The 14,505-nt window shown below is 33.9% G+C and overlaps 5 protein-coding genes across 5 annotated transcripts in view; 3 read left to right on the top strand and 2 right to left on the bottom strand.

Moving 5' to 3' along the window:
• NAEGRDRAFT_57455 (uncharacterized protein) overlaps nt 1-5,503 on the top strand; it is a gene marked incomplete at its 5' end in the record, with an annotated part of 6,653 nt that extends 1,150 nt beyond the window's left edge. The window contains one exon of the mRNA XM_002679501.1: nt 54-5,503. Coding sequence (XP_002679547.1) covers nt 54-5,482 — 5,429 coding nt within the window. The 3' untranslated portion in view covers nt 5,483-5,503. The remainder of the gene's footprint in view (nt 1-53) is intronic.
• Nucleotides 5,504-7,254: 1,751 nt separating this feature from the next.
• NAEGRDRAFT_47509 (LRR_RI domain-containing protein) lies at nt 7,255-8,412 on the top strand (the record flags this gene model as incomplete). The annotated part of the gene is made up of 1 exon (XM_002679500.1): nt 7,255-8,412. The coding sequence occupies one exon, from the start codon at nt 7,255-7,257 to the stop codon at nt 8,410-8,412; it is 1,158 nt and encodes a 385-aa protein (XP_002679546.1).
• A 992-nt stretch (nt 8,413-9,404) lies between these two features.
• On the top strand, nt 9,405-10,193 carry NAEGRDRAFT_47508 (uncharacterized protein; the record flags this gene model as incomplete). Its single annotated transcript, XM_002679499.1, has 1 exon — nt 9,405-10,193. One exon carries the CDS (start codon nt 9,405-9,407, stop codon nt 10,191-10,193), a length of 789 nt encoding a protein of 262 aa, XP_002679545.1.
• Nucleotides 10,194-10,233: 40 nt separating this feature from the next.
• Nucleotides 10,234-10,578, bottom strand: NAEGRDRAFT_65140 (uncharacterized protein; the record flags this gene model as incomplete). The annotated part of the gene is made up of 1 exon (XM_002679375.1): nt 10,234-10,578. The coding sequence occupies one exon, from the start codon at nt 10,576-10,578 to the stop codon at nt 10,234-10,236; it is 345 nt and encodes a 114-aa protein (XP_002679421.1).
• Nucleotides 10,579-10,689: 111 nt separating this feature from the next.
• NAEGRDRAFT_65139 (uncharacterized protein) lies at nt 10,690-13,683 on the bottom strand (the record flags this gene model as incomplete). The annotated part of the gene is made up of 1 exon (XM_002679374.1): nt 10,690-13,683. One exon carries the CDS (start codon nt 13,681-13,683, stop codon nt 10,690-10,692), a length of 2,994 nt encoding a protein of 997 aa, XP_002679420.1.
• Nucleotides 13,684-14,505: the final 822 nt, after the last annotated feature.

Here is a 14,505-nt window from a genome sequence, read left to right as displayed (position 1 = left end):
TTCTGATTATAATTGTTACAACGTTTATTACAATGATTCATCTGTATGTTCAGGAAAGGGAGCTTGTGTTAAACCAAATAATTGTTCCTGTCAAAATGGATACTCTGGAGAAAGTTGTCAGACTTATTACTGTTATGGAACGTTCAACAATAATACTGGTGTATGTTCTGGAAATGGTGTTTGCTCCTCATCAAATGTTTGCACATGTAAATCAGGTTATTATGGTAACATGTGTGAAAATTATGATTGTAATGGAAAACTCTATAACAATTCAGGAGTTTGTTCTGAAAAAGGAAGCTGTGTTTCACCAAATAATTGTTCTTGCATTGTAGGATATGGTGGTGATGATTGTGACAAATTCCAATGTTTTGGTTTGTTATCAAACGATTCTAAGGTTTGTTCTGGTAATGGTAAATGCAATGGTGCTGAGATTTGCTCATGTAATTCAGGATACTATGGACAACAATGCGAAAATTTCAATTGTTCTAATATTTCAAAGAATAGTTCCTCAGTTTGTTCTGGTTTTGGAGTATGTTCTTCTCCAAACAACTGCACTTGTTTCTCTGGATACAATGGCACCAATTGTCAAACTTATCAATGTTCTGGTTTTGATTATTCTGATCCATTAGTTTGTTCTGGAAAAGGAAGTTGTATTTCACCAAATAATTGTTCTTGCATTGCAGGATATGGTGGAAATAATTGTGAAAAATTCCAATGCTATGGATTGTTATCAAATGATTCTAAGGTCTGTTCTGGTAATGGTAAATGCAATGGAGCTGATATTTGCTCATGTAATTCAGGATACTATGGACAACAATGCGAAAATTACAATTGTTCTAATATTTCAAAGAATAGTTCCTCAGTTTGTTCTGGTTTTGGAGTATGTTCTTCTCCAAACAACTGTACTTGTTTCTCTGGATATAATGGCACCAATTGTCAAACTTACCAATGTTCTGGTTTTGATTATTCTGATCCATTAGCTTGTTCTGGAAAAGGAAGTTGTATTTCACCAAATAATTGTTCTTGCATTGCAGGATACTCTGGATCAAACTGTGGTACTTATTATTGTAACTCAGTCGTCTATTCTGATAAGAATGTTTGTTCTGGAAGAGGCTCGTGCACTCAACCAAACAAATGTAACTGTACCTCAAGATATTCTGGATCTAATTGTGAAAGCTTCTCATGTTTTGGATACAACTTTAATTCCTCTTTGGCTTGTTCAAGCAATGGTTCCTGTATTGCGCCAAATATTTGTAGCTGTAAATCAGGTTTCAATGGATCAAACTGTGAAAGTTACTCTTGCCATGATATTCAATTCAATTCATCCAATGTTTGTAGCGGATTGGGCTCATGTGTTTCTCCAAACAACTGTAATTGTTCAAAGAATTATTACGGATCCACATGTTCACAATTCAATTGTTATGGAATCAATTATTTGAACTCCACAGTCTGTTCTGGAAATGGTAAATGTTTGGACTACAATACCTGTAATTGTACAGCTAATTGGTTTGGACCATCTTGTTCAGTAACAAAATGTTTTGGTATCAATTCTAACAACACCTCTGTTTGTAATGGAAAGGGAACATGTACTGGTAATGATATCTGTTCATGTAATGCAAACTATTTCGGAACTAAATGCGAGCTCACTACTTGCAACTCAGTTTCATCTAATTCCAGCAACGTTTGTTCATCTAAGGGTACTTGTATTTCTTATAACGAATGTAGCTGTCAATCTGGATACTCTTCTACCGATTGTAGCGTCAACCTCAATCCATTAGTTATTTCTTTGAAAAAATCATCAGGAGTTTACTATCAAAATGTTACTTCTGTTTCATTGGAAATAATATCAGACGAATTTTCCTCTCTCGCCAGCTCCAATCTGGTTTACCAATGGATTTGTGAAAATTGCCAAGGTAATACAAACACTTCAACTCCATTTAACCAAACTAATGATAGAATACTTATGGTTAATCCATCAGAACTCAAGGCTCCTGCTTTGTACATTTTCTCGGCTAATGTTTTCTATACTAATCCAAAAGGTTTTGCTAGTCGTGTATCCAACACTGTCAAATTTAATATGACTGTCTTGGTAGTACCGGTTGTTGATGTAAATGTTCCTTCATTGGACATTTTTGGTTTGCCTTCAGTTTATGTAGGAAAACAACTTGCTGCTGGAAAAGCTATTGAGGCTGTTGTTTCTAAAGTGGCATTGAATCAATCAATTGTTCAATCATTCTTGGGATGTGAAGGAAATTGTTCTTCTTCCTTGACTTTCTCTTGGAGTGTATCAATGATGGTCAAGAGTACTCTCACTAATATTTTCAAATCAACTGGTCTTATTACTGGTTATACACGTCAAGGTAATTCCTTATTGTTTACCCCAGCAATTACATTGAGTACAACCAACTATATTTCAGGCAGTTCTTATGTTGTTATTTCTTTAGCAATTTTCAATTCTGCTAACAAGAATATGACTGGTTCTGTAACTATCCCAATTATTTCTGCTGCTTCTGCCCCAGAAGGTGATTTGGTAACTTTGGATAGAACATCAGGATATGCACTCACTGATTATTTCACAATTACCTTTAATCAGTGGGCTGCAGCTGAGCAATTACAACCTTTGCAATATGCTATCGGGTTTACTGATCCAACCTCTTTGAAACAAATTAGATTGACTGAGTATTCTGCAAATCTGACAATTTCTACCTACTTGCCGTATATTAGTACAGACAAGAAAGTAACAGTGGGATCTCTTGGATTACTTGTTTATGTAAAAGATTCTCTTGGAAATAGTGATTTACTTGAGACTCTTTCTGTAAATGTAACTGCATTTAATGGAACATCTTCTCAATTATCATCTAGAATTGGTGAATTAACAGGAGTGGCTGTAACAGTGGCCTCATACGATCAATCGTATTTGGTTGCTTCCTCTGGAAGTGGTGGTAACGCTGATTTGGTTTCACAAATTGTCCAAAACATTAAGATAGATCCAACTAATCCTGCTACTGCTTTGTCAAGTTTCCAAGCCTTAACTTCTTCCTCTGACTCGGTTAATGACAAGGTAGTTGACCAAGTAACAACCAAGATGAGTAGTTTCGCTGATTCTCTTACAGATTTATACAAGAAGGAAATTGAGCAGTACGGATACGTTAGATCCAAAATTTCACAAGATGATGTTAAATCAGCAATTGAAATTTCAGGCAACTTACTGCAATCTGGTGTTGGTGCTGATAAAACGACAGAGGTTACCAGTAAGATGGCCGCACTTGTCTTACTCTCTCAAGTTCCAACAGTATTGGACTCATCATCCTCTGAACTTCCTGCCGTAACAATCAGTACTCCTCTCATCAATATTACAATTTCTAGCTTCAAATTGAGTGGACCAACATCAGGCAATCAAACTCTCTCATCAGGAGACAGTTCTATTGGAATGGACATATCCAGTATCTTGGCCAAATATGATGGTTTCTCAAAGAGTGCTGGTACATCTTTAATTTCCTATCAAAATCTTCCATTCTCCAATAACTTTACTGAAAGTACTCCTTCCACATCTATTGCTAATGACTTCAAGTTCTTACAAGAGGGAAGCGTTTTACCATTGGCTAACTTGACAACTCCAATCATTCTCTCCTTCAAATTGAACTTGGATTTGTCTACTGTTTCCAATTATTCTTCCAATACATCAACCTTTGCATGTAGATATTATGACGAACGTAGTGGAGCTTGGAGCACAGACGGATGTACATTGGTGGGCTATAATCCTGCTACTCAAATGATTGATTGTGCCTGTACTCACACCACAATGTTCTCCACATTCTTGGAACAAAAAACAATAGAGATGACACCAATTGTTAAGCAGGTAGTAACTGGATTGTATAGTGCTCAAATTGCATTCGGTATCTTTTACTTTGTAATGTCTACTATCATCCTAACATTATTAATTATCTTTAGAAAGGAGCAACCAATTTCCTCTCGTTTGGGAACTCCATACTTGGGTATGATTGCTTTGATCATTGAAAGTGTTTTGGTTTATATCATCCAAAGAAGTGTTCTAGTATCTCAACTCTACTCTGGTAATTCTCAAATGTGGGAAGCTGGTGATACAGCTGCTAATGTGATTGCTAATATTGTTGCTATTCTTGTCAACACACTCAATTTGACGGCTATTCTTTCATATGTATTACAAGTATTCAGATTCCAATTTATGAAATATTTGTATCAATTAATTGCCAAGACAAGAGGAGACGAAAAGAAGAGCGAAAGAATATTCAAAATGCTTCGTTACACCACCTCTACTGCTTTATTTGTAACCATTGTTTGCGTTTTTGCTGGCATCAATTTGCTCTATTGGACATTATGGGTCATCCTAGTTAGAACTGGAGCCATTAGCTCAGCAGCTTACACCTACATTGTTTCTATTTCCTACACAACCACAGTATTTGTATTTAGTGTAATGATTATTCTGGTTACCATATTTGACTTTGTAGGATCTCATAAACAAGAAAAGGAAAGAGTAGCAAGAGCATCAAGCAAACGTAAGGAGCCAACATCTGAGTTTGATGTTAATACCATTAACTTTAAGAAAAATTACACAAATCCATTCAAGAAACTCTATACATGGTTTATTTCATTGGACGGTCCTCTTTATTTCAGAATGGAAATGATGCTCTACATTTTGTGCTTTATTTTCCTCTTCTTCAATCAAGTACTTGGTCTTAGTAGTTTATCATTCAGATTCCAATCTGAAGAAATGTTCCAAAAAGCCCTCGTTACAGATATGGTTTCATTCATCTTTGAAGTTTTGTACGTGTTCACCTACATGTTAACATTTGGTGGTTATGCTCTGTTGGTATTGGCAAACTACAAGATCAAAGGAAAGGTCAGAAACACGGAAAGAGCTAGCGAGCCAGAAAATAGACAATCATCCAATGATGAAATTATCAACAAGGATATGAGCGTCGTTTTGGATAATGAGGAAGGTTATGGACTCTTTGAAGTTTTCTGTGAAAAGGAGTTCTCATTGGAGAATATTTATCTTTTTACTGATATCAAAACAAACAAATCATTCTTGGATAGTAATGACTTGGAAAGGCTTCCAAAGTTCTCCAAGTATATTTATAACAATTATATCAAGACGAATGCACCAACAGAAGTCAATATTCCATCCAAATGTAGAAATGCATTCCTCTTCCTCTACAAGAGCATTATCAAAAAGAATGAATCTTATGAATTATTCTCTGTGGATATTGAAGCTGTTGATCAAGATATCAAGGTTGCCACAAAGAATGCTCCTGTTCCAGTTATAGAAATTGAAGAAAAGGTTGTGAAGGAAACATTTGAAAACTTGAATCGACAAATTCTCATCAATCTTGGTGATACCTTCTCTAGATTTGTCTTTACCTCTGAATATACAGTATTCAATAAGGCTCACACTCTTCAACAACAATTATTGGAAGAAGCCAATGTTGTTTATATAGTATAAATAAATGTCAATGCATTCATTAAACAAAAAACTGTTAGCAGTAAGGATGATTGAATCCAATTCGATGCAGCATAAGGTAAGAACATGACATCATTCACAGTATCTTCCTCACCTTCAATAGCAAGTTTAAATTGGTCAATATCATTCACTGATCTATGAATGCATAATGTCAGATCTGGATCATAATAATATCCCTTCTCTTCAGGATAATAAATAAAATCCCTCTTGATGATAGCCACAGATCCTCTCTTACAAGATCTATATGGAGGTTTACACTTGCCCATTGACGACACTGTACTATTCTCAAAGACAGTGTTCAAAGTTTCAGAAGAGGCTGCTACATATCCCTCAATAGTTAAACTCAGATAATTATTGTAAATTCCATTGGTTGCAGATTCATGTGAAAAAGCACCACCTGCAAACAATTGATCTCCACTCACCACAAGTTGTTTCACACCTCTCCTACTTGTCTGATTGGCAGTTAGGAATTCAACTGATGGTGCAATCAATTTGGTTGGTTTTTTAAAATGTCTCACATAATTAACACTCTTCGATGGCTTGAATAGAAACATGTACTGCTTAGGAACTGTGAATTGACCTCCCACAACAATGATATCCTCATAAATATGATTATTCTGAATTGAAATGGTAGTTACTGGACCATCCAATTGTCCCTGAAGAAGAGTTTCCCATTTCTGATCCTTATATCTTTTGAAATATCCATCAAAATCACCTCCAACGTACAAATACGAATCATCATGATACAGAGCAGCTCTCAATGAATTTGCCCTAATTCCATTAAACGAAGATCCATTCAAATTATTTCCTCCAGCATACACTTCCCATTTCAAACTCTTCGTATCCAACATGACAATATTATTCAAATTTCTAATACCAGCTGCCTTTGTAAATTTACCAACCATTACAATACTTGGTTGACAACTTTTTACAAAATTTGAAAAGTACAATTCAATATCCATAATCTCAGCTCCATCCGACCATTCCCCCATACATATATCTCTATCAAATACACCCAACGATTGCCACTGATTTTGAGTTGTGTTTCCTCCACTACTCGCCAATAATTTCACAGCAATGGGTCCACTTTTCACTCCATCAATGGTTGTGAATTTTCCTCCGATAAACATCATATCACAACGAGGTTCATAATAAATTACGTTAATGGGGCCATCAGGTGGGATATTATAAAATGCTGACAGTTCATTGTTTTTTGTATTGTACAGTGCAAGATTTTTAATAAAGTGATTGGTGACAGATGAGTCTGATGTTCTGGATTTCATGGTGAATGAGCCACCCAAGACGAATTGTTCGCAGTGGATTGAAGATATGATGAGGATTATAATCGAGAACAGTGAGATGATGTGTGGCAGTTGATGTGATGACATTTTTTTTTGTGATTATTGACAGTTTAACTTGTTAAAATTGATTACAACCATTTTCAATAAATATCATAATCTGTTTACAATTTCTTTGTTAATTTAATTAATTGGTAAAAAAAATTTAAAAAAATGGAACTAAACAAGACGAAACCTTTCGACAAAATGGAATTTGTAAATTCAGAAGGTTTGTTTCAGATAGTGAATATTTAAAAAAAATTATTAGAAATATTTTCGGATGATGCTTGTTTCGAAATATTTTCCTTTCTTTCCGATAATCCCAAATTTCTTATTAGAAACTGTGCTCTCGTATCCAAACAATTCCTAAAAGTCATCCAAGAACGATCAAAATTTTCACTTTCAATTGACAGTAAAATGGTCAACCGAATCCAAAGTCAATTTCTAAACTGTTTCGAACAAGTAGAGTTTCACAATATGAAAATTAAACCATGGTGCAGTATTCTAATGAATATGAAAAAATTGAAAACTCTTTCCATTGCATACATTGGAATGGATGAAGAGGACATTAAATCAATTTGTAATATGAGACAGTTGACTGATCTTGATGTTACTGGATGTTCTATTGGAAAAGGCCAAGGTGCATCTACATTGGTTACATTTATTGATCAACTGCAACAATTGACTAGACTTGTAATATCTTGGAATAGAATTGGAATTGAAGGAGCTAAAGCAATTAGTCAACTGAAACAATTAACAGAGCTGGAGATCAATCAAATTGGACTAGAAGGAACTAAAATTATTAGCGAATTGAATCAGTTGACCAGTCTGAATATTGCTAATAATAAAATGGGAAAACAAGGAGCTAAATATATAAGTGAAATGAAACAATTGACTAAACTTGACATTGGAACGAATCAACTCGGAGTGGAAGGAGTTCAATATATCAGAAAATTGGATAAATTGACTGCTTTAAGTGTCTTTAATAATGTCATTGGTTTCAGGGGTGCTATGTTATTAAGAAAAATGACTCAATTGACCGAACTAAATATCAGTACCAATGCGATTGGTGATGTAGGAGCCAAGTTTGTGAGTGATTTACCTAATCTCGCTATTCTAAACCTTTCATTCAATAGTATTAGTTATGTAGGAGCTCAATTTATTAGCAAATTACCAAAATTAACTGAATTGAACATGAATCAAAATGATTTAGGTAATGAAGGAGTCAAATTCATAAGTGGAATAATTTCTCTGACAAATCTTTCCCTTCAAACGACTAGAATTGATGAACATGGAGTCAAGTTTATTTCTGAAAAATTGAAACAATTAAGAATTCTTAAACTTTGTGAAAATAATATTGGTGATGCAGGAGCCAAGTTTCTAATAACTCTTGAAAAGTTAACAGATCTTTCTCTTTATTCAAATAATATTGGATACGAAGGAGCAAAAGCCATTTCAACAATGAAAGCATTAACCCATCTTCGAATTCATGGAAATCCTATTGGAATTGAAGGAGCAAAGGAAATTTATGAACAACTGAAAGAATTGAAAGAGTATTGTCTAGATCAGTATTAATCGTCCAAAAGTTTGAAAGTATTAGACAATGGAAACTTGTATCATTCTTCTGGGCCAAACAACAATGTTGTTTATGTTACTTCCAACAATTTCCATTTCAAAATTCATCATACCTTAATATTAGTCCAATGTAGAGAGTTTCCAATTCTTATCTTTTTGGAAAGGAGGGAAATACTTGCATATCTCCAAGTCTGCAACTACTTGTACTGTGGAAGAAAAGCTGTGAACCTTCTCGGATGATATTAGTAATGATTTAAAGAAGAATTACCTTCATCATGGTTTTCTTGTTCAACATCAACACATTCATCTTGATCTCTGTTCATCGTGATGAAAATAATAAAATTAATATTATTGATGATGTTATTCTTGAAAGGAAGTGTTTGCAGCTGTTTGATTGTTGTAGCAATATAGATAATGTGTGCTTTTTATACATCAACTCATCAAAAGTTGCAATATATATAAATTTAATCATTGCCTTTCCAAGTCCACAATTCAAGTCCAAATCCTCCAAATTCATATACCACTGCTTCCAAACTATCCTATCATGTTGTACAATTAATAGTTTTTACGATGATGAAGAATTGCCTTTGAAAATCATCAAAGGAACAAGACAAATAAATTCTTTGCTGTATTTTTTTGATGTTGAACAACCGCTGTTAAAAAATTTTCAAAAAAAAACTTGTATTATGTGAGAACAATAATCGTTTGGCAGTTGGTAGAACCACTTCATCAAATATCGTTCCAATCATCATCATCAATGCAAGGTATCAACTGGCTATTTTATTGGTGTACAAAAAGACTCATGCTACTAACATGAAGATGTCCGTAGTCTATTTGTTAATTCACCAAATCTAATACCAAAGGGTCTCGCCGCCTACTCTTCACATGATGAATATATAATGTCAAATTCAGCAATTATCAAAGAAGAAATAATTATAACAATTACTACCACATATTAATAATAAATAATCAAAAATTCCGTCATCACAAAAATGCGTCGAAGTTCTACTTCATCGGAAGCCACTTCATCACATCAACCAGTTTCCCTCGTGCAAAATGCCATTAGCATTGCAAGGAATTTAATATCATCATTGGAATTGTTGGGAGTTAAAGTTACTGTACATTATCCTCCGGAATTGGCAAGTCTTTCTAATGCACAGCAAGATGATCAAGAGGATGAAACTGCTCCAAAGAAGGTTATTCAATTCACAAAGGAAGTAAAGGATAAATTGAAAGCCTTCTTTGAGAGTTATCCTACATTGGTTGAAAAGTTCTTTGATACCGATGACTTGATCTCGATATTTGTCAAGATGAATGGATTAACAATTACAAATGAAGTAATTTTCAGAAATCGAAATAGTAAAGCGGTTTTGGATATGATAAAGGATGTGGAAAAAAAACCAAAGACTATATATCAACAATCATCATCATTGTCGAGTGCTAATCAATCAGGAAAGAAGAGATTCTTAAAGGAACACAAGGTAGCTCTGATTGATTTCTTTAAGGATTACAAGTCATTGGCCTCGACTAAATTCTTTGAATCGACAGATTTAATTCGCCTATTCATTGATTATAGTCATTTCAGTGTTCCTGTGGAGGTGGAAATTATTCAGAGACAATCTAAGCATGCTTCTCTTCTTGAAGCTATTCAAACTTATGGAATTAAGGATGATACTATAGTTTATAGTGATTCGCCTGGCTCTAAAAAGAGAAAACAAGACGAATTGGTTTCTACACCAGTTTTTTCACAACCTTTGATTAAGAAGAATAAGTACATTTAACATTCTTCATAAATTATTTTCTTTCCCGTGAATTGAGCCTCTATAATGTTCTCAACATTTCACCTAATCTTTCGGAAATTTCTCCAAAATCTGGCCTTTCTTGAGCTTTTCCACTCCAACATTCAATCATCAAATCGATAAATAATGAAAATACGTTCGAAACAATTTGAACATCCATCTCTGGTTCTCTAGGAAGAACAAATTCCTCTATCCAAATATACTGCTCTTCTAGGGATGAAAATGGAATGGTAGGTCTCAATCCCTTTACCACTTTAGTTGGAATATTGAAAGGATTTTCAGTGTTAGTATTGGGTGTGATGAATCTGTAAATCTTTTGCGATTTGTGATTTAAATAAGGAGATTCTTCAAACATCAGCTCGTACATGATGATTGCAAAACTATAGACATCGAGCTTGGTTGAGAATTCACTTGGACTGTCTGCACCTAGAATCTCAGGACTATTGTTATTCTTATAACCAAAGTTAAATTAAACAACTCACCTCATGTAAAATAAAGTTCCCAGTGCTGTAGTCATTGTGTTGGTAGAATTTCCTCCTATAATTTTGGAGAGTCCAAAATCTGTTACCTTACTTGATAAATTATGATCAAGCAAAATGTTTCCAGGTTTCAAATCTCTATGTATGATACTATATGGTTTAAGAGAGTGTAAATAGTTCATACCGTTTGCAACTCCAAGAAGGATATTCACTTTTTGTTTCAATTTGAGTATTTGAGCTCCAGTTCTAGATTGATAAATTGCCCTGTCCAAGCTTCCTCTTGGCATGTATTCCACAATCATGTATTTAATATTTCCACTCATACAAACGCCAAAACTGGTGACAATATTTGGGTGTTTAAGGGATTTCAATAATGCTGCCTCCTTTTCAAATTCCTCATTCTCCTCTTCCGTAACATATTCCAATTTCAAGCTCTTCATAGCAACTTCAGTGCCAAGCCATTTCCCGAGGTATACGATGCCATTTGCTCCTTCAGCAATTTTTCGAACAATATCAATATTTTCTATTGGAATTAAATAGTTTTGCTCTGCTTGCATCCTAATTTTCTCCTTAATTTTTCTATTCTTTCCAGATGAAGAGGATCCTTGACTGTTGGCATAATAGCTTCCCAATAGTGACGTCTTTAGATCTGTTGATGGATTCAACTCATTGTTTTCTGAAAAGATAACTTGCTTATCAACAAGACGCTGAGCCAAGTTCTTTTCAGCCTTCTCCTTTTTCTTGAGACGTTTCAACTTTTCATTAATATTCCAACCTAGATATATTATTAAAATTCCCAACAAGATTCCAACAATGAACAATATTATACTTGAAAAAATAGCTGGTAAAATGATATGGAGTGGTGGATCAGGATTTTTGAGGCACAATCTCTTGCTTGTTTCTGATGCAGAATAATTAACTAATGAATAGCCATCTGGGCATGGTATGATTTTGACAGTAATGTTAACATTTGCTTCTCCAACATAAAATGAAGCCACAGCTGAGGTGGTATTGTGATTAGTAACTTGTAGAGAGATGGTGAATGTGGTATTTTCAAAAAATGTCTGAAATGCTACTCCAGGATCTGAGCTCGCTATTACTGGTTGTGTTTGCAGCTTTTGTAAAGTATTATTGAACCCATCCATAATAGTCAAAGCTATGGATGCTTTCTGACCTGGATATACTTCAAGGGAGCTTGGTTTGACGTCCACAATTGTTAATTTAGAAGAACCTAATGCATTTGGAGAGTTCTTTAAAATTTTTAGAAAATCATGTTCTTTCATATCTTGTTTCGAATAAAAACAATCTCCATAAAAGGTTGCAGAGTTTTCTAAACAGTTCAGTACTAAAATCCATGATTTCCAGAATTCATTGTCATCATAAATATCAACATAAATTGCGCCTCCATCTCTTGCATAGTTTCTACGGAAAGTGTTTTTAGAGTCAATATTTAAAAGAATTGGGTTTTGAGCATAGATGGCTCCTCCTCTTCCACAAAATGGAGTGGGACATGAAGGAGAATAAAAAGCATGATTTTCTTCAAAGATGCTGTTGAGTATGTTCAATTCACCAGAAGTGGAAAAAATTGCACCTCCTGCTTGAGCAATATTTGCATAAAATTCACAACGAAATATTTCACTAGTTGTGTTGGGAAGAGTTATGGCACCACCATTTACTCCAAAGTTTCTTGAAAATGTGGATGATATAATATGGACTCCAGTTAATACATCTCCCAAGTTAACTATTTCTCCAATATATACAGCCCCCAAATTATTACTAAATAACGATTTTCTCGTATGGAAGAAACCAGTTTCGTCCACATAAACTGCTATATTGTTATTGGAAAGAAATTTACACTGGTTAATGTGAATATAGCTCGATAATATTGATTCTATAATTCCCTTACTCGATGAGTCGTATGGACTCTCACTAATGACACTGTTCTCTAGAGATAAGAGAATAGTTCCTTTCAATCGTAGCCATCTCACAGTTTCGTATACTGTACAATTATTGATTTCCAAAGCGGATAGGTAAACAGCAGTTAATTGAGATCTCTCGAATCTGCTATTTTCAACTGCTACCATTGACAATCTATTCAACTCTATTGAACTATCCACAAATAAAGAATTATTAAGAGTATTAACTGTCAGAAATCTTGATTTCCAAAAATACAGATCATGAAAGAAAACTTTCAAATCACTTTCAATCATGACAAATTTGTCAATATCCACTACACTAGTAGTCTCAAAATTAGAGTTCCTAGAAATTGAGTTTCGTATTACTAACTTTCCAGTTTCAATTTTTTCATCTCCATTCACTGAATTAATGTTACAATTCACAAATCCTACTGTATTCAAATTTTTCACATCATATTTGTAAAGGTTAAAGTAATGAAAATAGACATTTGTAAATAATAATCTCATGTTGCAATTCATATAGGAATATTGATTAGGATCTTGACCTATCAGCCGCATTGTTAATAAATTACTTGTGGAGGAATTCGATCTGTCAGTCCCATCAAAACAATCTGTCAAATTGCCAATCACATAAACATCAATACTATCCGTCTTGTAAACTAAATTTTCATAGAAATAATTTAAAATTTGTGATCCTTTCGTACAAGGATTCGAAATATTATTACAATTTAAAGATGATGCATTATTAATGGTCGGAATATTAGTATTTAAATAAAATATATTTGGAATAGTGCTGCTGTTATTACTAATAACAACACCACTGGCATCGGAATCATTCAACAATATTTGATTTGAATTTTCCATCATCATTTGATCATCATTTTCCCAACTACTCAAGGCTTTCCTCCTCATATAATTTAGTACATTTTCGTGATCATCACGTATTCGAAATTTATCATTGTTCAGTAATAATTCGGAGGAAATAAAATTGCCCTCCATCACAATGATCATCATTATCAAACATAACATCATCAGAACATGCAGTGAGCGTGTGAGGGCTTTGATTTGGAGAGACATTTTTTTTTGGATGTTTGGAATTGAGCGGGAAATTTTTGTTAAATTAACATACTAATTTATCGAATACTAACAGTTCAAAGAAATTCAAAATGTTTGGTGTTAAAATTCATGAAGAGCAATTGGCAAGAGTGGAGTTTCAAGATTGTCACACGTATTGATGATGTAATTTTCAATTTGCATTTTTCAAAAAACAATCAAAAAAAAATTCGAAACTGAAAATGAAATCTTACACTCACTCCATCGAAACAGATAAAATCAAAAAGGGAAGTTATCTTCTCATCAATGGAAATCCTTGCAAAATATTGACTTGTTTACAAAAAACAGGAAAACACGGAACCAAAAAAGCTTATTTATGTGGAGTTGATATTTTCACCGGAGATTCATATGAAACAATTCAATTTGCAAAAACAACACAGTATGTGCCGATTGTGGAGAAGAAAAATTATAAATTTGAAAGTTTATATTCGGAGGAGGAATGGCATTACGTGAAAGTTTCGAATAATGAAGGAGAAATTGTGGAATTTATGGTGAAGAATGATAAAATTGTGGAAATATTAATGACTGGCTGTGAATCGAATATGGAATTTTATGTAAATACTATTTGTGGTATGGGAATTGAAGAGGTGACGAGTGTGGAAACTAGACTAATCTCACAAGAAGCTCAACAAATTCAAACAAATGAATAACAAATTGAAATTTAGGTATTTTTAAATCAACCCATTAACAGGTCTATTTATTCTCAAGATGGTAAATCACAATCTGGAATACCTTCTTTCAATGCTCCAAGATTCATTTGCTTCTAAATTGTTCATTGATTCAGAT

Source organism: Naegleria gruberi (genome assembly GCF_000004985.1).
Source record: "Naegleria gruberi genomic scaffold NAEGRscaffold_13, whole genome shotgun sequence".
Classification (NCBI taxonomy): Eukaryota; Heterolobosea; class Eutetramitea; order Acrasida; family Naegleriidae; genus Naegleria; species Naegleria gruberi.
The sequence above is the reverse complement of the archived record's forward strand: the minus strand, read 5'-3'. Positions and strand labels throughout refer to the sequence as shown.